The 23953-nt window shown below is 46.8% G+C and overlaps 1 protein-coding gene across 5 annotated transcripts in view; it reads right to left on the bottom strand.

The window, feature by feature from the left end:
- The window catches only part of SORCS1 (sortilin related VPS10 domain containing receptor 1), a 501652-nt gene that overhangs the window by 268907 nt on the left and 208792 nt on the right, over positions 1–23953 (bottom strand). For all 5 annotated transcript variants that reach the window (XM_083149856.1, XM_083149858.1, XM_083149860.1 and 2 more), the window contains exon 3: positions 8485–8584. In XM_083149856.1, the coding sequence (XP_083005982.1) occupies positions 8485–8584 (100 nt within the window). The remainder of the gene's footprint in view (positions 1–8484; positions 8585–23953) is intronic.

The raw sequence follows: 23953 nt of genomic DNA, 5'->3' as shown, positions 1-23953 counted from the left end.
TGCGCTCCCGACCGTCCGTGAAGGAGGGAGATGCCGCGCCGCCGCTTCTGGTGGCTTCTGGTAAGTAATGGTAATTGGTAGGTGGAGTGCGTGATTGGGCCACAGGGAGGGGAGAGGGGAGTGCTGCTGGGAGCCCGAGGGCCCCTATCGCTACGAGTGTAAGCCCTGTATCAGTATATACTCTAGGTGCGTTACATAAGAAGACCCATTATAACTAGATATTACCGCGCTGTAGGAATAAACACTGATGACCTTTCAGCCACACGTATGGGTGTAAGCTCAGCGCTAATGGGGCGATCCCCCGCTGTGATTGAATATATTGCATAATATAACATTTGCAGAACGCCCGCGCCCACGTCAGCCTGATCCTTGATGTTATGTTTGGAATTTCACTGTCAAATGGCCTTTGAAATAAAATGACCTTTCAAGCCCAATTTACCGCCTGCTCGAAAGTGCAACTTCTACCCGGCTAGGAAAACAGTTGTATTGTAATGTTTATTTCTCTGCGTGAGCGGGTTCCACGGGCGGCTTGTCCTCATATTGCTCTCAATGAGGCTGAAAATGATTATTCCAGGAGGATAAACCCGTAGCCTGATCCTGCTCCTCACGGACTGTACACAGCTTATATCACTTAATGTAGCGTATGGCGAGTTACAAGGGTAATGCGGTAACTTCCTGTATTCTTATTCACTCGCTGATTGGCTTATCCGCTACCCTCACTTACAAGCTCCACCACGCGCCTTTGCCTCTTGTCCGTGGTCTTTGGTGAGGTGGCAGCTGTATATGGTGCATACGGCACGACTCAGACCTGATCACACGGCTGCGAATTCGTCCTGCAATAAAAGCCTGCTACTTTTTCTGATTGCTGGACGTACACAAGGTGATTGACAGGAAGTAGGCGGAGTGCAAAGAAAAAACGCAGGCATGCTGGAAAAACCGCTGGGAGTGTCACGGAAAACGTTAGGTGTGTCTCAGCGTTCTAGGGGAGGGCGTGTGACGTCTGCTCCAGGCCGGATATGCCTTTCTCCATCGCAGTCGCGAGTAAGTCTCTGGCTCCAGCCAATCAGCTCCCAACTGTCCTTTTTAAATGCATGTCAGTTAGGTGCTCCAGCCAATCGGCTCACAATTGCCATTTTAGAACACATGGCAGTAAGGTGCCCCAGCCAATCAGCTCCCAACTTTCATTTCCAAACACCTGGCAGTTAGGCGCTCCAGCGATTCAGCCCTCAACTGCCATTTTTCATGAACATTACAATTCAGTGCTCTGGACAATCAACTCCCAGCTGTCACTTTCAAACACATGGCAGTAAGGTGATCCAGGCATTCCGCTCCCAACTGTCAAATTGCAAACATATTACAGTTAGGTGGTCCGGTTAATCAGCTCCCAACTGTCACTTTCAAACATATGACAGTTAGCTAACTCATGATCCGTAGCCTTAACCCCATCATCCGGGGCCTTAACCCTCTACAACAGCGGGGCCTTAACCCTCTACTCGCAGCCTAGCGAAGTCTGAATGAGGCCCAATGAGTATTTCCAGGCCCCAGAAAATGTGCTAGTTATTCCACTATATACTGTACAATCTCTTCCTGCAGAGATATCTGCGCCCTCCATGCCGGGAGAGACAAGCCGTAGAAGTAAACTACTTAACCCCCTGATCAAACACTACATGTACTATTTTATTTCCAATCTAGCAGAGTTCCTGTCCTGGGTTGAACGTTGGATTTCTTACGACTTTCTGCTGTAATTTGCTGTCTGGAAACGTGTTTATGCCGTGCAGGTCTCTCACTTGCTGGAAAGAGCGACGTTTAATAGCTTTGTCCTCATCGATAAATATCTTTTTATGTGGAATACCTTATTACCTGCTGCCGGGTGAGATAGAGGCCGAGATAGCAGGACTGGTCATTTATGAGAAGGGGTTGATAGAACCAATATTAACTTGGGCGTTTAGTGGCCCTATAAACCGGACATTTCCTAACATGGCGGCGCACCGAGAGCGGCTTTTACCGTCAGCCGACAACTCACGTTCAGTATGAGCATCTCCCCCTCTCCCCGGGACAGGGGCAAGGTTTTGTGGGGGGTTGGATGGGTTAGGAGACCAACACCAAGGTGACTCCTGCCCCATTAGAGACAGAACCTGTAAGGCATCCTACTGGCGGAGCTTGGTTCTCATGAATGCCTCAGTATACTGTATGCACTAGAACCTCATAGAGGCATGAGGCACAGTGACGCCATGTTTTGTCTATGACAGTTGTGCACGAAATATAAACCTTCAATATTCCGGTATCCGGCTGGTAGGTCAACAGCCTTTAGGATGACAGTCAATAGGTTGACACCATATGGTCAACATGGTAGGTCAACACAAGCAATGTAGGTCAACACAAGCAAAGCCAATGGTCGGCACATGAAAAGGTCAACATGAGTTTCTTTGGGAATTGTCTTTCTTTTTTTTTTTGACTTTTCACACTTTACCTTCCGTGTGGGAACCAGATGGGAAATGGAAATATCTTGCCTGAAGCATTGCGAGCGAGTGCAGTGCACTAATTAATAAAAATTGACACCCCAAAAATTCATTAAAAACTCATGTTGACCCTTTCAATTGTCAACCATTTCCACATCGGCATTTTTCTTGTGTTGACCTTTTTTTCTATGTCAGCATTATTCATCTTGACCTACTGACTGCCGACTTAGATGCTGGCGATCCTTTATTCCATAGCCAAATATTACATCTGCACACGTTCTTGTTTTTGGTGTCGGCAGAGCTTTATTTCATACCGCTCTATAGATCAGAGGGTTACCGCCGGCGATACGGGGGAAAGTATATATAACAAGCATTGCATGATGGCCATAACAGAAGTATCATCCATTGTTATCATAACAATGATAATATCAGGGGAATGGTTCTACTGGTCCGTACCGCTATCGCAAAGGTGCCAGAGAATAGCCCATATTTCATGCTAGACAGAACCTGATTGGTTGCTAAGGGCAACATCGCCTCTTGTCATTTTTAGAAGCTTTAGTAAATTTCCGCCTTAGTGTCTGATTTAGAGATGTACATTCATTGATCCGCAGCTGTGATCCCATACACAATGATTGGGCGGAAATATGTTGCATGGAAATGTAGTGAGGCGCCCAACAGCGAATGCGTACAAACAGCAGCGGTGGTCGCAGAATATTAGATTATCTGAGTAACTCTACGCTAGCGCAGAATGGTGCAAAGCCTGAAACGCGTTTTTTCTGCAAATTGGTCGTTTTTTGCCACGACTTCCAGTTACCACTAACTGTCACTTTACAAAGAAATCCCCACTGCAAGCGGCTACACAAAGTTACTTTGGCCGGTGCTCAAAGCGACCATGACGCGTACACCACTCAACTGAGTGACTATCGGCATTGCATTCATATCTGAATGAGGCCCTTAGTGTCGGCTGCCGACGGAGAACAAGTACAGGTGCACCCTTATTTCCCATCTCAGTGACCTTCAAAGGTCGATCACATCTATTAGAGGAGGCAGAGCCGGCCTTAGGCATAGGCCAACTAGGCAATTGCCTAGGGCATTTGGAATGCCTAGGGGCATCAGCAGCTTCTGCTGATTAAAATGATATGCAGCATGTCTATATTCTGTGTGTGAGTGAGGCTGTATCTGCATATGAAATAGTGTATTCATGGAAATCACTGTAACATAGCATTCCGTATGCAGGTACAGCCACAGTCGCTCACAGAATATAGGCATGCCGCATATAATTTTAATCATTGGAAACTCCTTGTGTGTGCTGGTCACATAACAATGCAAATAAGATGAATTTTCAGCAAAAAAGGCACCCAACGTTAGCAGAACTGGCCAGGAGCTGCATGGCCTATTGAGGCAGGATGTATGAGGAAACATCTGTATCCAAGCAGAGGCAGAGGTCACAGTGTTAGCGGCTGTGCGAGTGCTGTCTGCGGATGGGTTGGTTGTGCAATAGTGTTCGGCATATGTGTAAGGGGCATTATTTGTGTCATGTATAAACGCATTATTAATGTGCGATATATGTGTAACAGGCATTATGTGTGTCATGTGTATAAGGGCATTAATAATGTGCAACATATGTGTAATGGTCATTATGTGTGTCATGTGTATAAGGGCATTAATAATGTGCAACATATGTGTAATGGACATTATGTGTGGCATGTGTATAAGGGCATTAATAATGTGCAACATATGTGTAATGGGCTTTATGTGTGTCATGTGTATAAGGGCATTAATAATGTGCAACATATGTGTAAGGGGCATTATGTGTGTCATTATGTGTATGAAGGGCATTAATAAAGGTTGGCATAATGTGTAAGGGGCATTATGGTTATAAGGACATTAATAATGTGTGTCATGTGTAAGGGGCATTACTGTGTGGTATTATCAGGGATGCTGAGAGAAAGGGGTAGGGGGTACAAATTACCCAGGCCAACGTCTGGTGGAAGGGCCCAGTGGGGGCCCCGGGCCCCCTCCCCTTAAGTCAGCAGCAGCTGAAGCTCTTCTCCTCTGCCCAGCACACACTGCTTTGTGCTGGGCTGCAGTGTGGCCATGGAGGTGCTTAAAATACAATATTTTCTCAGGATTTTTTTCTAAGGGTATAATGTGAATAATGTGAGGAGTAATGTACATAAGGTAAAGTGGTACTACTGTGTGATGTAACGTGAATAAGGGACACCATCGCATGATATAATGTGAATAAAGTTGCACTACTGTGTGACATTGGGCCTTATTCTGGTTGGAGCGTCCGGGCCGTACGCGTACGTCCCAGGGTTTTTAACGATCTGCGCATGTGCAGATACGCTAATGCGCCGGCGCGAACACTCCACAACGCTTACGGCCGGTGTCTCAACGTGCGAAAAAACCTGTACGCGAGTGTACGGGTAATGGGGCGGCATAGGGGCGTGTTGATGGGAGCGGCCGAAATAATGAGGGAAAATGGGCGTAAATATGGGCGTACACGGGGGTGTGCACCAAAAATGAGCGGTGCTACTACCGCACGATCGACTAAGGCACCGTTCATTTCGGACACCAAACAGGCGGCCGCCAACCGCCAGCTCAAACCACCCCTACAGATACCGCATGCCAGCGTGCGCCTGAGTTGGCTAATTAACGCTGATTACTACTCAAACACATACACCTGAATGTAATAAGCAATGCTGCAGTCTATTAACTCCAAACCATGATTTCACTGCCTGCAAGCCACACATACAGCACGCAAACACATTGGAAGCTTATCTTTCTATACTTCTCTACATTTAAAGGTTTGTTTAATTTAAGGTAAGAATCTTTTTATACGCTAAGGTAGGTATTTGCTAAACAGACACATTCACTACGTGCTTTCATAGACTTTACGCAGTAGCACACTCAATCTACACAAGTCGACATGTGTCAACGTGTTCACTCTAATACTAACATAGATAGTGATTAAAATGCCACATTAGAACATAACAAATATACATGTAATGAGGGTTCAAATGTAGTTTTATTAGGTCTTTATTAAGGTAGACAATTGAGTTAATAGAAAACAATAAGTGAATAACAAATAGATTAATTAATCAATTGTCAGATTAGTAGTTGAGAGGCAAGATTTGCAGGTCCATATATGTGAAGGGTATGCCAGCGTGCACGGACGTACGCTCACTCTCACGAGCGGTGACATAAGCTGAGTTTTCCATTGAAAACAATAGGGACCCGTCCGTGCAAGCTGGCGTACGCTCAGATCTCCGCAAGAAGTCGGTGGGGAGACGGAGGAAAGACGGCCGTACACGGCACCGTACGCTCAGTTGTACGCCTGTTGTCGGAGTGCAAGGGCTGGCCCGTCCGCGTACGTTGCCGTACGCTCATTTGTACGCCACTCCCCTTCTACGGTATTTCTGCCCGTACGTAAGCGGCTGATTTGTGGGTGGACTTAACCCTAACGGCCGCGTACGGCTAGCGTGCGGTAATGGCGAACGTACGCACGTTTGGCCGCTCCGAGCAGAATAAGGCCCATAATGTGAATTGGGGGTACTATTGTGTGGCCATGCCCCTTCCCAGCAAGAACACACCCCTGTTTGGGCTGCGCACCAAATGTGTGCACTGTTTCTATTTAAAATATTGCGGGTAGGAGCACCAAAATGATGACTGATATGATGAGGGTTGATGGTACTGGGAAAGGGAAGCAGGGTCAGAGGCGGAACTAGTGGCGGTGGTAGGGGGCACCAACCAAAATCTTGCCTAGGGCATCATTTAGGCTAGGGCCGGCTCTGAGAGGAGGAAGGGGACGCAGGACCCGGCAGGTGGAGAAGATGTCGCAGCCCCAGTGTTGTCCTACTGCAGTTATATAACGCTGCACAAGCTGGAGACCATTCGCCTAATGGACAAACGGGAGTAGCAGAAGTTATAGTGCTTATTAATCGGCGTATTAGCGCGCACCTCCCTGATGTTCCCTCTCTGGCCCCTGGGTCAGTGACTCATACACATGAATCAGCGCGCTGTACTATTAATTATCTCTCTCACCCCTCAGTTAGTATGATTTGTGCCCCTCTCCGTGTGCTGCCATTCTGTCTGTTCACAGTATTAAGTTGTCTCCTAATTAGTGCGTTTCCATCGGTATAACAGCATGTCACAGCAGCGAATATTGTACAGAAACGATATGGTTTTAGAAAAAACAAACAAATAGAGAACGTTAGGAATTATAATATTTTGTGGACCTTGTTTAGAAAACAGGAAACTCTCTGGAAGCCATAGATATAAAGCCCTTTTCTGTTTATTATGGTCAGTAGAAGGCTCTATGTATCTGAAATCAATTACAGGAATGCTGTCTGTATCGTAAACGCCACTAGATGCTGTTTGCATTGAATCAGTTACAAAAATGCTCTCTGCATTGTATCGGTCGGTGGAATGCTCACTGAATTGTATCAGTCCCTGGAATTCTCTCTGCGTTGTATCAAACACTGGAAGGCTCTCTGCATTGTATCGGTCACTGTAATGCTCTCTGTGTGGTATCAGCCACTAGCATGTTCTCTGCACTGTATGTCTGTCATTAGATAACTTTTGTGAATTGTACTTTGGTCTATCAAACGTCTCTTTATTGAATGTATGTCATTAGAAGGCTTTGTTTTGTCACAAATTGGTCACTTAAAATTCTCTCTGTATTGCAGAAGTCATTACCATGCTTTCTGCAGGGCTACACCTAGGTGTGGGCAACCAATACCACCCTGCAGCCCAGAGAGCTCTCTAATGTAACCTTTGGACACCCCTGATCCCAGCCACCTAATCATTGATGTATATTACAACACATGTGATATATGTAAATAGATAGATAGATAGATAGATAGATAGATAGATACAGTAGTCATTACAATGTTGTGTAGAGGTCTTTACAACCCCCCTTTGTAATGTTGGTCAATAGAATGCTCTCTTCAATGTTCAATGGTCATTATAATATCCTTTGTATTGTATATAAGTCATTTCAATGCTCTCTGTATTGTGTAGTGGTCATTAAAACTCTTTAAAAGTCTTTATTTCCCCAGTCATTAGAATGTTCTCTGTATTGTATGTTGCTCAATTGAATGCTCTCTGTATTGTTTCAGTCACTGTCATGCCCAAAGCGGGCAGGCCATCAACATATCCCAATGAGGAGGGACAAGGCAGGCAACGCTTAGCGAAAGGCAAGTCATGGGTGGCAGAAGCTTAGGATATTACCAACACAGGGCTTGTGCCAACATAATTCATATGTGGTGGCAAACCCCATCTGTTGGGGCACATACATAGGTTCTAGCGATGCCATTCTGTGGGCTGGCAGGAAGATGCTAATCCCCTACTGTATTGTATTGCAGCCAGGGGCGGATTGGCCTGCCGGGATACTGGGCCATTTCCCGGTGGGCCGGTCCAGATTTCCATCTGGCTGGGCCGCCAACCGTGCTACCAGGGCCGGTGCTATGAGCCCTGCGGTGAGGCTGACATATTTGTTTTGGGCTATCCTACCCTTCTTTATGACCAGGCTGTGGCCGCTGGTCACTGGTTGGTGACAGCGGAGAACAATAGGCCTTGGTTTACCATGGCTATCCAGAGAAGGCTAGCTGAAGAAGGCTCCATCTGTATCACCATCATTATCTTGCAGAGGACTCAGACAGGAGAGAAAACATATGAAGTTGGACCAAGAGTGAATGTGGTGGAAGGCATAAAATATAATAATGGAAGGAACATTTTGCTTGTAACTGACTGTCAGAGTAATGCGGGAGCCTCCACAAAACATGGATTTATGGCCCCGATTCCAAAATCTTAACGAGCCATTCTATTAGCAGCCGGGACACAGCTGCGGGCACTCTGAGAATTGCTTCTGTGTCCATTCGCTTTTCTACGGTACAGCTACTCTCCCCCTCCCCCCCCCCGCAGTCATAAGGTTTGTGTCAACAGTAATAGACTCCGGGATCAGAGGAGTTATCCGAGCTGTGCGGCTCTAAATAACGGGATATTTAAGGGACATTCTTACCTTCCTCTTGTTTGTAGGGCAGACGTAAAGGTAGCTCAAAATAGTTTTTAATCCGACTTTATCGTTCAGTTTCTCGTAGGTCGTCCCGTAATCTGTAGACCTGGAAAAATGAAAAAGACAGGGATTTCAAACAAAGGCGAACCTCAGTGTGCACAGAGACCTAATAAGGCTGTGATGTCATTGGCTGAGCCAAGGCTTACAGGATGTGGTATATTATGCAAACCTCTGTGCCCGTAGGCGGCAGTCTAGAGAATGAGGGTCTGATCCAAAATTCAAAGTGAAGCTGACGTTTAATGCAGAGCCTCCATGGTTAGGGCCCTGCGTCTAGTCACGTAGCATAATAGACAGGTGTCCCCATTTTATGGGAGTGTCTTAAAGCAGGGGCCCAATAGCAACATATTTCAGGGGCACCTGTCCCAATAAATCTTGAGAGCCACTTGTCCGCAGCAGTTATTTGGGTTATAATAGTGCCTTAGTGTATTGTATGAACCGTCGTACTGTAGTTCACTAGTTAGTGTGAGTGTAGGGCTGCCAGTACACATTATGCCACTCAGAATCCCCAATTGACATTAAGACATGCAGTGCTCCCATTTCGTATCATGCTACATTACAGGGTCCCCTGCTCATATTAAACCACATTAATTAGAGTTCCCTCTGGTTCATATTATGCCACATTTGTGTTCTTTAGTTCATATTACTACAGTGCCGCCTGTTCATATTATGTCACATTACATTGCCCCCTGTTCATATTATGTCAAATTACATTGCCCCCTGTTCATATTAAGAAGAAGAGGGGATATACTTAGCGCTCACCCTGTGTATGGGAACAAATGGTGTATACACATGTAATGATATAAATAATAACAGAAGAGGAAGTGAGTATGTTAAGATAATGGTGATTTTATTAACGATAAATAGTAGTGTGTTCTGCAAATGTATAGTCCTGGTTGACTCACAGGAATAGGCCAGCGAGGTATACACCATTTGTTCCCATACACAGGGTGAGCGCTAAGTATATCCCCTCTTCTTCAGCTATTCCGCAGGGTATTGGACATACCCAATACGCAGCAGCTCCCAATAGTCACATTTATCCAACATCGACTTAACAATCGATGTTATACTCCACACACTGACAGATTTGAGCGCTATTGCCATCAATATTTCCCTGTTCATATTATGTCACATTACATTGCCCCCTGTTCATATTATGTCACATTACATTGCCGCCTGTTCATATTATGTCACATTATATTGCCGCCTGTTCATATTATGTCACATTACATTGCCCCCTGTTCATATTATGTCACATTACATTGCCCCCTGTTCATATTATGTCACATTACATTGCCCCCTGTTCATATTATGTCACATTACATTGCCCCCTGTTCACATTATGTCACATTGCGGTGCCCTCCACATTACAATGAGCAGATCAGATTAGGCCACAATACAGTGGCATCCAGTTCATAGTGTGCCACATTACAGTGGGCTCCAGTTCATAGTGTGCCACATTAGAGTGGGTTCCAGTTCATAGTGTGCCACATTGCAGTGGGCTCCAGTTCAACAGATGCCAGATAGAAGTGCCCCCTTACCATTGCAACATCCACCACAACCTACTCTCACTAAAAATGTATTGCCACACACTTCAGACTGGATCAGACCCAGGTGAATATCAGGGAAATCTGGGATATTGGTATGCAACTTTATTACCTGGGTCCAGGCCTCCTAAGCCTCTGGGCCCCAAAGCAATGGCAATCCTTGCATCCACTGTACCATACCTCCCAACTTTGCTAATATCTAAATAAGGACCTGCCACACCGAAAGTGCACCCATCCCGTAAATGGGGTGGGGCCTTAGGTACGCTTAAAATTTTGTGGGTCATATTTACGGAAAAAATATTAGCAGTATTCTAGAAATATCTTCTAAGACCTGAGTCCTGTTGCCAGGATATACACCTAATGTATTAATATTAGGAACCCTCTGCTCGCTTTTATGTAAATGACCGCCCTCATGGCAATTTCCAACAAACTTTTCAGACAGAGATTTCTTTTTGTTGCAATAGAATCAATGCCATAATAACAAACAAGGTATTAAACGTGTCCGAAAGCAAACGTATATTAGAAAATCATTAGCCGCAGCTCATATTGGGAATAAAATCCTCCCTTAATGCCGGCGATGAAACGTACCTATGGGCTAACCTACTGGATGAAGCCGTGATCCATCACATAATAAATTGTGTTATAAAAATATTTGTAAGTACGCCGGTATTTAAATTACTTCATTATGAGCAACTGACAGTTTTTATCAGTCCGGCTGCAAATAACATTTCTGTAACTGTAATCTCGGCGGCGCGGCGCGGTAAAGCCACGGAATCCTATTAATCCTCCTGCAGTATACAAAGAAACTCAAAGGTGTCGGATACAAGTTTCTCAATAAAGTCATAATGTAGAAGGACACGGCTTCATGACACCGTAAGCGCGCGATTAGATGTGATTTCGGTCACGCTACTGAACTGAAAATATGGGGGAAATTTACCAATATGAAAAACCTAGTTTTTCGTATTGGTTGTTTCCCTACGACTGCATACGACTGTTTAAGTCGTATGCAAAGTCGTGTTCCGGAGGGGGATTTACAAAGCAGTCAGATACGACTGCTTTGTAACCCTCCGATGGTGTAATGATTCGTATTAGCGGCCGTATATACGGCCGCTAATACGAATTATTTCTAGCAGTCTGCACGGATCAAGTCAGATCCGTGCAGGCTGCAAGGTGTAAAAAAAAATAGAAAAATAAATAAATAAAAAAAAAAACGGCGTGGGGTCCCCCCCACAGCCATAACCAGCACCAGGCTGAAGGAGCCGGGGCCGGTAATTAAAAATCAGGGAACCCGACAAATAGGGGTTCCCCGATTTTTAACAACCAGCCCCAGGCTCCAGGTCCGGGGCTGGTTCCCAAAATACGGGGGACAAAATGAGTAGGGGTCCCCCGTATTTTAAGAACCAGCCCCAGGCACAACCAGCCGGCAGGGTAATGTCACAGCCGGGGGACACTTATAATATAAGGTCCCGCGGCCAAAACATTCTCCCTACCGACCAGTCAGCCTGGCCAGGGGCCCTGGGGGAGTGGGGACCCCCCCAATAAAGGGGTCCCCCCCCTCCAGGACTTACCTGACCAGGCTGAAGCCTGGTGCTGTCCCCGGTGACCCTGGAGCGGTGGTCACCGGGCTGATGGTATTGTGTAAAAAATAGATAAACCATTGTTTTTTACTGTGGCACTACAAGTGCCAGCAAGCCTCCCCAGCAAGCTGGGACTTGGAGAACCACAAGTCCCAGCCTGCTGGGCATTAAAGGGCCCGCTGGCACTTGTAGTTCTACAGTTAAAAAAATAGTGCACAAAACACACTGACACACTTTTAAAATAAAACTTTATTACACACAAAGCCCACACATACTAATACTTACCTATCTTCTTCCCATAGGTCGCCCTGATGTCCTGTGTCGTCTTCGGGATCCATGTCGACGTCCTTCTTCATGTCGACGTCGCTGTCGGCGATGGTGTCCCCGTCCGGATCCGAAGAAATCCATTTGGGAAGCTGTGGAAGGAAACTATACTCACCTGTCCCAGCGCGACGTAGTCCAGGTAAGGGTCTTTGCAAAAAAACAAACCGACAGCCCCGAAACCAAACCGGACACGACGGAGACACACGGTGTGTTTACATCGTGCGGCTCCGCCTCCCGAATGCCGCTATTGGCCGCCTTGCGGCCTAGCGGCCAATCAGGAGCCGCTAGGCCGCAAGGCGGCCAATAGCGGCATTCGGGAGGCGGAGCCGCACGATGTAAATAAACACACCGTGTGTCTCCGTCAGAGTCCGGTTTGGTTTCGGGGTTTTCGGTTTATTTTTTTGCAAAGACCCTTACCTGGACTACGTCGCGCTGGGACAGGTGAGTATAGTTTCCTTCCACAGCTTCCCAAATGGATTTCTTCGGATCCGGACGGGGACACCATCGCCGACAGCGACGTCGACATGAAGAAGGACGTCGACATGGATCCCGAAGACGACACAGGACATCAGGGCGACCTATGGGAAGAAGATAGGTAAGTATCAGTATGTGTGGGCTTTGTGTGTAATAAAGTTTTATTTTAAAAGTGTGTCAGTGTGTTTTGTGCACTATTTTTTTAACTGTAGAACTACAAGTGCCAGCGGGCCCTTTAATGCCCAGCAGGCTGGGACTTGTGGTTCTCCAAGTCCCAGCTTGCTGGGGAGGCTTGCTGGCACTTGTAGTGCCACAGTAAAAAACAATGGTTTATCTATTTTTTACACAATACCATCAGCCCGGTGACCACCGCTCCAGGGTCACCGGGGACAGCACCAGGCTTCAGCCTGGTCAGGTAAGTCCTGGAGGGGGGGGACCCCTTTATTGGGGGGGTCCCCACTCCCCCAGGGCCCCTGGCCAGGCTGACTGGTCGGTAGGGAGAATGTTTTGGCCGCGGGACCTTATATTATAAGTGTCCCCCGGCTGTGACATTACCCTGCCGGCTGGTTGTGCCTGGGGCTGGTTCTTAAAATACGGGGGACCCCTACTCATTTTGTCCCCCGTATTTTGGGAACCAGCCCCGGACCTGGAGCCTGGGGCTGGTTGTTAAAAATCGGGGAACCCCTATTTGTCGGGTTCCCTGATTTTTAATTACCGGCCCCGGCTCCTTCAGCCTGGTGCTGGTTTCGGCTGTGGGGGGGACCCCACGCCGTTTTTTTTTTTAATTTATTTATTTTTTCTATTTTTTTACACTGCAGCCTGCACGGATCTGACTGATCCGTGCAGGCTAAAACGCAAATAGAACAGGAAAATGGTGTTCTATTTTCCTGTCGTATTTGCGTGGGTGTTTCACACCACTAAGCAGCCGTATTGTCAGTACGGCTGCTTAGTAAATCAGAAACCACCATTCTTTTGAATGGTGATTTCTGTCGTATCCTATCGATGGTGTAGACATTCGTATTTGTAACTACAAATACGAATGTTCCATCTTTAGGACTACGAATTGTTGTATTTTTGGGATTGTAAATCCCGAAAATACAAATTCGTAAAAAAAAGGTGTATTTCTCCCTACGAATACACCTTTTTTCTACGAATCCATTTTGGTAAATGTCCCCCTATATCTCCGTTCAGTCATTTATTCTTGCTTTGTTTGGAGTGCTTTCCCGCTGATTTTAGATTAGGATTTACTCTGGGTGATTTGTTCAGAGGAGACGGATTAGAGAAATGTTGGGCACTTGTAGACGTTTCGGTGAGTTTATCTTTTTGTCCTGTCCAAGGGTGCATTGCAGATAAACCTCTATGAATGGAGAGATTCGGTAGCCCGCAGGCCTTAAGGCTAAAGTAGAATTCCCGCAGTGGCATGTCTGGCCCACAAAGAACATGGACTTTGGTTACTTATAGGTATAGGAAATTTAGGTCTCCTAAAATGAGGACATTGTCTGCTGCCAGGGTGGTGCGCCGCACACAGCACTGCAGGATAGGGGGCTGTTGGTGGCACTTATGAATTCTCCTTCTCCTTCTCCTTCCCCTTCTCCTTTTGTCACTATTACCTATACAGCATTCTTGAACTTTCAGTAACTCAAGTGCTCTTTGTTAGTAGAGGACAGTCGCACTGTCCTTTACTGCATTTGCAGATGCTGACATATTCGGGATTCTAACCCATTGCTTGTTGTATTGCCAGGAGAAGGCTGGAGGTTTTCAGGTCATCACACAGATGCCGCCCCAAAGGGACAGACCGCTAAGACAAATGATGTATAAGGGGTATATAGGGGTTATACAAAGCTGTTTTTTTCACCAATGGACAAAACCATGCTGCACTGCAGGTGGGGCAGATGTAACATGTGCAGAGAGAGTTAGATTTGGGTGGGGTGTTTTGAAACTGAAATCTACATTGCAGTGTAAAAATAAAGCAGCCAGTATCTGTCCATCACTGCTGCATTATCGTATCTGTGCATCACTGCTGCATTATCGTATCTGTGCATCACTGCTGCATTACCGTATCTGTACACCACCGCTGGATTACCGTATCTGTACATCACCGCTGCATTATCGTATCTGTGCATCACTGCTGCATTATCGTATCTGTGCATCACTGCTGCATTACCGTATCTGTACACCACCGCTGCATTACCGTATCTGTACATCACCGCTGCATTGCCCTTTCTGTGCATCTCTGCTGCGTTACCCTTTATGTGCATCATTGCTGCTTCCAACTACAACTGAATCAGGCCCTCTACTTATAGGTTCACAAGTACACATGTAACAAGAACAATTTTCAATGTATTGTATTGATGTATTGCTCCTCCATGTACGGGGCAGCAGATACCTTGTGGCGCCATAAAACATAATAATAATAATAATAATAATAATAATGTCCGCTGACTCTTATTATTCATTCTAGCCATAAGCAGAGCAGAGCTGGAAACATCATTAGTATAATAACTGTGGTTGCAATATGTAAGGCTCCTGGACCTCTGATGGAATGCTGACACCTGTGCAGAGCATCTCTCCAGACTCCCCAACTGCTGTCACATCTACACCCACTTCTGGCCGGCAGAGATAACCCCGGAGGGCAGACGAGACGTGACCTTGCTGCGGACGGACCATACAGACCCGCTCGTGCAAAGCCTAGGTATTGTGTGGAGCCCATTAAGTGCTCTTATACCTGGAAACACCAGTGCACGCCTCTGACACATTTACATGAGTAGGTTACACTTCACAGCTAAGGTCAGGAGTCAATGAGGATCCTCTCTGCAGAAGCTTCAGCAGGTTGCAATAAAGGAAATATGGGAAAGCCACACACCCTGGGCCCTTATTCTGGCTCACTCGCAAAGGCAAATTCACTCTCTAATGGACAAAACCATGGGCACTGCAGGTGGGGCAGATGTAACATGTGCAGAGAGAGTTAGATTTGGATGGGGTTTTTACTTCAAACTGATATCTATATTGCAGTGTAAAAATAAAGCAGTCAGTATTTACCTTGCACAGAAACAAAATAACTCACCCAAATATAACTCTCTCTGCACATGTTACATCTGCCCCACCTGCATGGTTTTGTCCATCAGAGAGTGATTGTGCCTTTGCGATTGAACCAGAACCCTCTCAGTAATAGAGAAAGAGGCCACCATATGTATTATAAGGACAAAGCTGCTGCATCAGGTCTCTGAGAACCGAGTGGGTCGTGCGATGCTCCACCGGTGTCCTCCTGAATGATAAGATGAGATTACAGGACACGCGGGGTCCTCTAAAGTTCAATGTTTACATCGAGGAGATATTCCTGTCAATCAAGCAGGCCCAGCGTTTCCTGATTACTTGGATTCATCTGTCCTTGTATGCAACCCCCAATTGCGCCGACACCACCCCATCACTGAACTGCAGTCACACACATGCACTTAAATGATTGCACTGGCGCAAATTCCTGAATCTGCGGGGATTGTTGGTTTTGCCCCATATCTGGTTGTGAGTAGATTTGGGTCAGTCAAAGGCTTAATCTTTATGCAGAGGTTCATTTACTAAACTGCAGCTTCTCAAGTGTATTTGCAGCGGCTGTACGGGTGAAAAATTAAACGATGGTCCCAACCATCGAATGACTTTTTTACCCGTACGCAAATAACAGTCAGTCACAACTGTCTTTCATTTGCCACGGACATGGCCGAAATCGTCACAGACATGGCGCTGTCGTCACGTGACATCAGCCGCCCACCCTGAGCAGTTGTCCAGTGCCCCATAATTCCAGGGGCCTCCAGCACGGGGATGCCCAGAAAAACTTTTCTGGGTGCACCTACCGTTTTTTGTGAACATGCACCAAAAAATGCTTTGGCGAGTGTGATACTATACAAAACATTGCGGATTGGACCTGCAAATGCGGATTTTTACCCATACGCTACGGTCACAAAAGAGCGAGCCAACCTGAATCACCCTCTTTATCTCTCTTCACTTTATCACTTTTGAAGGCTTAGTGCATCTGCCCCAGGGTATAATGGGAATTCCATCCTCCACCCTTCTGCTCACACACAAGTATCGCCCAGGTATTGTTATAATAATGCCCCAGCCATGTTCCTGCTCTTGCAGCACTTTCCGTATTGGAAACAAATTAGCTGTCAGTGGCTGAGAATGACGGGGATAATCTAGTGTTGCATCTACACATCCCTTGCACCCATGGCTTTTTACTATTTCAGATGAATAATTCAGCAGAATGCTGTTTCATCGTTTTTTGATTTTGTATTTCCACCGCGGCTTACAAAAAAAAAAGAGAAAGAATTATGCATCGGCGGGTTCCTAACAGGGGAGATGTGTTTATCACTGTGCACCGGGGATCAACTAAGCCGTAAAAACCGCTATTTATAGCCACTTCTGGAATAAAAACAAGATCCAGAAATTTCTTCCTGTGCCACTTAACCCTAGGTCAGATCCCATAGGCAAATGCAGGGGGGTTCTGGTTGTCCGGAAAACCCCCTCCTCTTAGCAAGTGTCTTAATTTATGACAATAGCACTGGTATATAATATGATCAATAGAGCCACCGCCCAACATGCAGTGTAAGGGACAGAGCGGAGCTGCCACCACATCATACAGTGTAAGGGACAGAGCGGAGCTGCCACCACATCATGCAGTGTAAGGGACAGAGCAGAGCTGCCGCCATATCATACAGTGTAAGGGACAGAGCGGAGCTGCCACCACATCATGCAGTGTAAGGGACAGAGCAGAGCTGCCGCCATATCATGCAGTGTAAGGGACAGAGCGGAGCTGCCACCACATCATGCAGTGGAAGGGACAGAGCGGAGCTGCCACCACATCATACAGTGTAAGGGACAGAGCGGAGCTGCCACCACACCATGCAGTGTAAGGGACAGAGCGGAGCTGCCACCACATCATGCAGTGTAAGGGACAGAGCGGAGCTGCCACCACATCATGCAGTGTAAGGGACAGAGCAGAGCTGCCGCCATATCATGCAGTGTAAGGGACAGAGCAGAGCTGCCACCACATCATGCAGTGTAAGGGACAAAGCAGAGCTGCCACCACATCATGCAGTGTAAGGGACAGAGCAGAGCTGCCACCACATCATGCAGTGTAAGGGACAGAGTGGAGCTGCCACCACATCATGCAGTGTAAGGGACAGAGCGGAGCTGCCACCACATCATGCAGTGTAAGGGACAGAGCGGAGCTGCCACCACATCATACAGTGTAAGGGACAGAGCGGAGCTGCCACCACACCATGCAGTGTAAGGGACAGAGCGGAGCTGCCACCACATCATGCAGTGTAAGGGACAGAGCAGAGCTGCCGCCATATCATGCAGTGTAAGGGACAGAGCGGAGCTGCCACCACATCATGCAGTGGAAGGGACAGAGCGGAGCTGCCACCACATCATACAGTGTAAGGGACAGAGCGGAGCTGCCACCACATCATGCAGTGTAAGGGACAGAGCAGAGCTGCCACCACATCATGCAGTGTAAGGGACAGAGCAGAGCTGCTGCACATGCCCAGTGTACCAGCTTCTACTACCACATTTACTGTATGTGTAGATCTGAGCCCTCAACCATCGCACTGGACCAGAGAGCAGCTGCCAGGAGGAAGAGACAGGAGCCTTACCATATGGTGGGAGATTGTGAGCTTAGAAAGTGCAGTACTGGTTCGATTATGTTTGTGTATTTATTTATTATATGTTTAACCTTTTCCTGACCACTTATCGTATTTATATGTTTGAAACAGCCTAAACTATAGACCATCTGTACTGTTAAATATCAATATCCAGTGTATGAAAAGACCAATTTTCGGGGCTGTTACCGCTCCCCCAGACTCGCGACTTACTCCAATGCCCTGCAGAGTTAGAGATTGTGGATTACATTTGGAAACCTCCCTCTATAAATCCTACGATTGACACTGGATCCCATGTAGGGGAGGACACCAGTTACAAGGTGAATAGAACATGTAACAAGCCACCGGAAATGCCAATTAAAGCTAGACACTTTGGGGTGCAAATACAGGGAGGTGACTCAGACTCACCCACCAGCGTGCCGCAATGGAAATGATAACAAAAAACGGTGTTGGTGCGGTGTGTCTAATGTGGGCGGGGTTTCTTATAGCCAATGAGCGCAGTGGGAGGGGTTGTATTTGCAACTGAATTTTGTGAACTGAAATATGCTAATGAAGCTGCCTCTCGGATCCGCTGTATACATGACGCAACACGCTGCGCATATTCACAGCCTAGGGAGCAGGGAAACACCGCCCCGCAGAACTTCCGATGACGGCATTACGTCCACCTATGAACCAGACGCTATGACGATAATAACATGAAAACTTCTACATCAACAATGGTGTCATGCTGCAATCCAGATAGGGACACTGAGCAGTTGTCCAGGGCCCCCTAATTCCAGGGGCCTCCAGCATGGGCGGGTGGTGGTGGCACAATCAGAACGGCAAGGCAGCTTGTTCTAACCGCATCCCAGCCTGCAGCCAGACAGTGCATGGTTATCGGAATGCTGATTGGTGGATGGCAGAAGCTATCCCCCAATCACAGTGCTGACAGTCACTCACTGGATAAAAACATTTGAACCGCAGAAAGGGCATGTCATGATTCATCTTTTTAATTGGTTTCTGTGAATGGGTGGGTAGGGGCCCCAGTGCATTGCGTCTGATTGGTGAATTACCTGAGCACAGGGCCGGTGTTACCACTAGGCAGCTTTAGGCAGCTGGCCATTAGAGGGTGCCCCTTTGCTGGGATGAACATGTAAATTAAGTATTTTAAATGCAATCCAATGCACCCTCTTTATTTTCTATTTTCAAATATAATATTGCTGCCCAGGCAGTGGCTACGTTGAGCAAGTGACCCGTCACCAAGCAGGAGAGCCGGCCAGTGATGGCGTCGAGCGGGAGACCTGGCCAGTGGGTCTGCCGAGCATGAGTCTGCACCGAGCGGGAGACCCGGCCAGTGGCGGCGCAGAGCGGGAGACCAGGCCAGTGGCGGCGCCGAGCGGGAGACCCGGCCAGTGGCGGCGCCGAGCGGGAGACTCGGCAAGTGGTGGTGCTAAGCGGGAGACCCAGCCAGAAACAATTCATTAGCAATCTGCACGGAGCTGGAGACCCGGCTACCAGAGCTGCTGACCAGGTGACCAGGCTCTGGTGAAAGGAAGAGAGGGTCCTGGTGAGTGTACCGGGGGAGGGGGCACAAAGTTATTTATGGTCACCCAGAACTCTTTCAAACCGCACTTCTCCCACCTCTGAGCCCTACTCTTCACTCCCCTTACACAGCACTGCCACTAGCACTGGAGTGAGGGGGGACAGAGCAAGGTACATATTGTCACCTGTACTGGGAGGGGGGGATTAGGAGGAGGATAAAGGAATAGGGGGGGGGGGGGGGTGCAGTATTAGAATTTTTGCCTAGGGTGCTAAAGAACCTTCCACCGGCCCTGCCTGAGCAACCTAAAAGCCAGCCACTGGGTATAAAAGAACATAACCGGCCATGTCTGCAGCTACTGCAGTAGGCAGCGGGAGGCAAAGGACACTCCCACATTGCAGGGAGCAATACGGTGTATACTTGCCACTGGCCACCAAACAGCCTGTCCACAATTATATTGATGGAAATGGCTTCACCACCCTTGGGTTCAAAGCCTTTATAGATGAAAAAAAAAAAAAGATAGGTGGAAGATGTAGCGGTGCAAGGAACGTTGGGATAAAATACTAGCACTTGCCCCAATATGCATTGGTTATTAATTCCCTCTGCCCTACTCCTGTATATCTGGGTGTTGGTGAATGGCCAGTATTAGGCTTCACCCCTCATGGTAAAACCCCTTCATTTGCATTAGACTTAAACTAAAGGTAAGTGTTGTGAAATCATAATCTACAGATGCGTCTTTGGAGTGTATAATATGTCGGGTATCCCAGAGCTGCCCTGAGAGGAACACATTTTGCATTTTAATCGCATTGCAGCAAATGGCCTCTCACCGGGGACCGGAAACACTTGGCGGTGACATTAACTGCACAGGTGTTACAGGTGTTACACAGGTACAAAGTGACAGATGGGGCCCCTGACTGCCTTCCATATACCCCGTGTGCAATAATACATTGATGGACACATGCGCCAAGCATGCAGCGGACGTGACAGTACAACAGTGACATATATAATGCAGGAAACGGTCTGGGTGATTGTCATATTTTATTCACTCTGATATTAACATTTGCTGATCTGCAGGGTTTATTTTTAGCACAGTTACTATAACTACATCTTCTCCCATTTCCTCAGGGATTAAACGGCTACTGGTACCCGAAGAGAAACTCGTTTAAAACTAGTTCCCTGATTGTCACAATGACGGAACATCATGACAGTAATGTTGGCGCACTTGAGTGCTCTGTTGGGTGCAAGCTAGCGGACTCCTGCGCACAAAACACTTACATCCCCCCCACAGAGGTGAGGGGCAGCATTAGCTTTTTATTAAATAGGATGTAAAGCAAGTTGCAAGCCAGTGTTTGCCATGTCTAGGCATTTAGACCAAATCAAACAAATGAGACAACAAATAGATGTGTTCATTATTTAATTGAGAAAAATGGTCCAATGTTACATACATTATATGTGAGTGACAGAAGTATATGACCCTTTAGTCTGGTATATTCAATCTATGGGATGACAATCAGGTGTGAGGGGACAACTTGGATCCATCAAAGTCTGTTGTTCCCAGCACGTGTTCGTGAAGGTGTATCATGCCAAGAACACAAGAGATTTCTGGGGACCTCAGAAGAAGAGGTGTTGATGCTCATCAGGCTGGACTCCATCAATCAACAGTGAGACAGATTGTGTACAAATGGTGGAAATTCCAGACCATTATCACTCTCCCCTGGAGTGGTCGGCAAACATGCCAAGAGCAAGGAGTCACAAAGGAACCCAAGGTAACCTTTTATCCACTAAAGGCTTTTCTCACATTAGCTGGTCATAATGTTCATGAGTTCACCATTAGGAGGGCACTGAACCACCAGAGTGGGCATGGTAGGATTGCAAGGAGTCATCCGCTTCTCTCCAAAACAACATTGCTGCCTGTCTGCAGTTCGCAAAGATCACCTGGACAAGCCAGAAGGCTAATGGGACAATATCTTGTGTACAGATGAGAACAAAGTAGAGCTTTTTGGTTTACACGAGAAGCGTTATGTTTGGCAAAGGCCATCCTTACCCACTTTTTCTGTCTCCTTTCTGGGAGAAGCCCAGAGAGGAGACTGTTGGCTACACTTCAGGGGGCGGAGACTGATCTTGATGTCATCAAGCCCCGCCCTCAGCACCACAAATACGGTGATTTGTTGGTCTATGTAGAGACCCGTGAATCGCTTCATACTATTTCCCAGATGACAGCTCTCTGCTGCTGATGGCGGTGGTGGTGGGGTCTTTAGGAAAAAATGCTGCTGGGCTTGACCCTAGAATGTTACCACAAAATGTGCTACTGAAACACTGAAAAACAATGCAGGAATGTTCCAGGCCTCCCAACCAGTTCCGATATTACGTCAATAGCAACCAACTAACACTAGCATTTAAATATAAAACATTACATTACATGAATGGTTCCTACTATATCTTAATAACCCCATTCACCCCACATTACATTAACAGCACCAGGGGCCCCTTTGACTCATGGTGCAAAATGAAAATGCAAAATGAGGTGAACATTTTAGGCAGCAATGAAATGTAATCTTATTGCACCTCAGGGGCACAACCCGCCACCTCTTTGATAGAGCATACCCCCCACAAGAAGAGGCCATGCCTGGAGACATCCCTTTCTACTGCGGACACCCTGTCCTTGATGTGGCTTCGCCCCTGGTCCCTATTAGCTTACCCTCTAATACTGAGAAGTATGCAACAGCTGAATGATGATTGTACACCAGGATTTACAGTAACAACTGTTGAGGAAGGGTTAAAATTGTAAAACTTCCATTCTTATGCCCTCTCCTGAGGTCCCCACGCTGGATGTATCGGAGTGAAAGGCACCTTATTCTTCTTATTATTTTTTTCGTTTTCTCAAATTTATGAGGCCCATTATGTCCAATTTCAATTTTCATTAATACTAACTGCTGCTGATCTGCATTTAAGTGAATTTAATCACGACTTATAGACAGACTGAGACACTTAGTGGCGTACAGCGCATTTCTGCAGGAAACTTCAGCTCCGAGCATTCAGCCTGCAACTTATCCCGGCCCAATTTACTCTCTCTTAGCTTCAGGAAAAGTCGGTATTGTTGGGCTAGGGATGGGAAGGGGGGGGGGGGTCCGTATTTTGTGAGGAACAGTCCAACACACAACATTTGTCAGGGGACGGGAGTAATATCTGTCTCAGCAGAATTCTGTTTTGTATTCTGGCATATTTAGTTGTGACAAAGAATAAGGAAAACCTGGCAGGACTGTGAAAGTGGTGCCAGATGCAGCCTATCCCGATACATGTGGTGCCAGATACAGCCTATCGTGATACATGTGCCAGATACAGCCTATCCTGATACATGTTGTGCCAGATGCAGCCTATCCTGATACATGTGGTGCCAGATACAGGCTGTCCTGATACATGTGGTGCCAGATAAAACCTATCCCGACACATGTGATGCCAGATACAGCCTATCCTGATACATGTGGTGCCAGATGCAGCCTATCCCGATACATGTGGTGCCAGATACAACCTATCCTCATACATGTGGTGCCAGATACAGTTATCCTCATACATGTAGTGCCAGATACGGCCTATCCTGATACATGTGGTGCCAGATACGGCCTATCCTGATACATGTGGTGCCAGATACAGCCTATCCTGATACATGTGGTGCCAGATACAGCCTATCCTCATACATGTGGTGCCAGATACAGCCTATCCTCATACATGTGGTGCCAGATACAGCCTATCCTGATACATGTGGTGTCAGATACAGTTATCCTGATACATGTGCCAGATACAGTTATCCTGATACATGTGCCAGATACAGCCTATCCTGATACATGTGGTGCAAGATACAGCCTATCCTGATACATGTGGTGCCAGATACAGTTATCCTGATACATGTGCCAGATACAGCCTATCCTGATACATGTGATGCCAAATACAGTTATCCTGATACATGCGCCAGATACAGCCTATCCTGATACATGTGGTGCCAGATACAGCCTATCCCGATACATGTGGTGCCAGATAAAGCCTATCCCGATACATGTGGTGCGAGATACAGCCTATCCCGATACATGTGGGGTCAGATACAGCCTATCCTGATACATGTGGTGCCAGATACAGTTATCCTGATACATGTGCTAGATACAGCATATACTGATACATGTGGTGCCAGATACAGTTATCCTGATACATGTGGTGTCAGATACAGCCTATCCTGATACATGTGGTGCCAGATACAGTTATCCTGATACATGTGCTAGATACAGCATATACTGATACATGTGGGGCCAGATACAGCCTATCCTGATACAT

Source organism: Crinia signifera, chromosome 6 (assembly GCF_055691185.1).
Source record: "Crinia signifera chromosome 6, ASM5569118v1, whole genome shotgun sequence".
In the NCBI taxonomy this organism is placed as follows: Eukaryota; Metazoa; Chordata; class Amphibia; order Anura; family Myobatrachidae; genus Crinia; species Crinia signifera.
The sequence above is the reverse complement of the archived record's forward strand: the minus strand, read 5'-3'. Positions and strand labels throughout refer to the sequence as shown.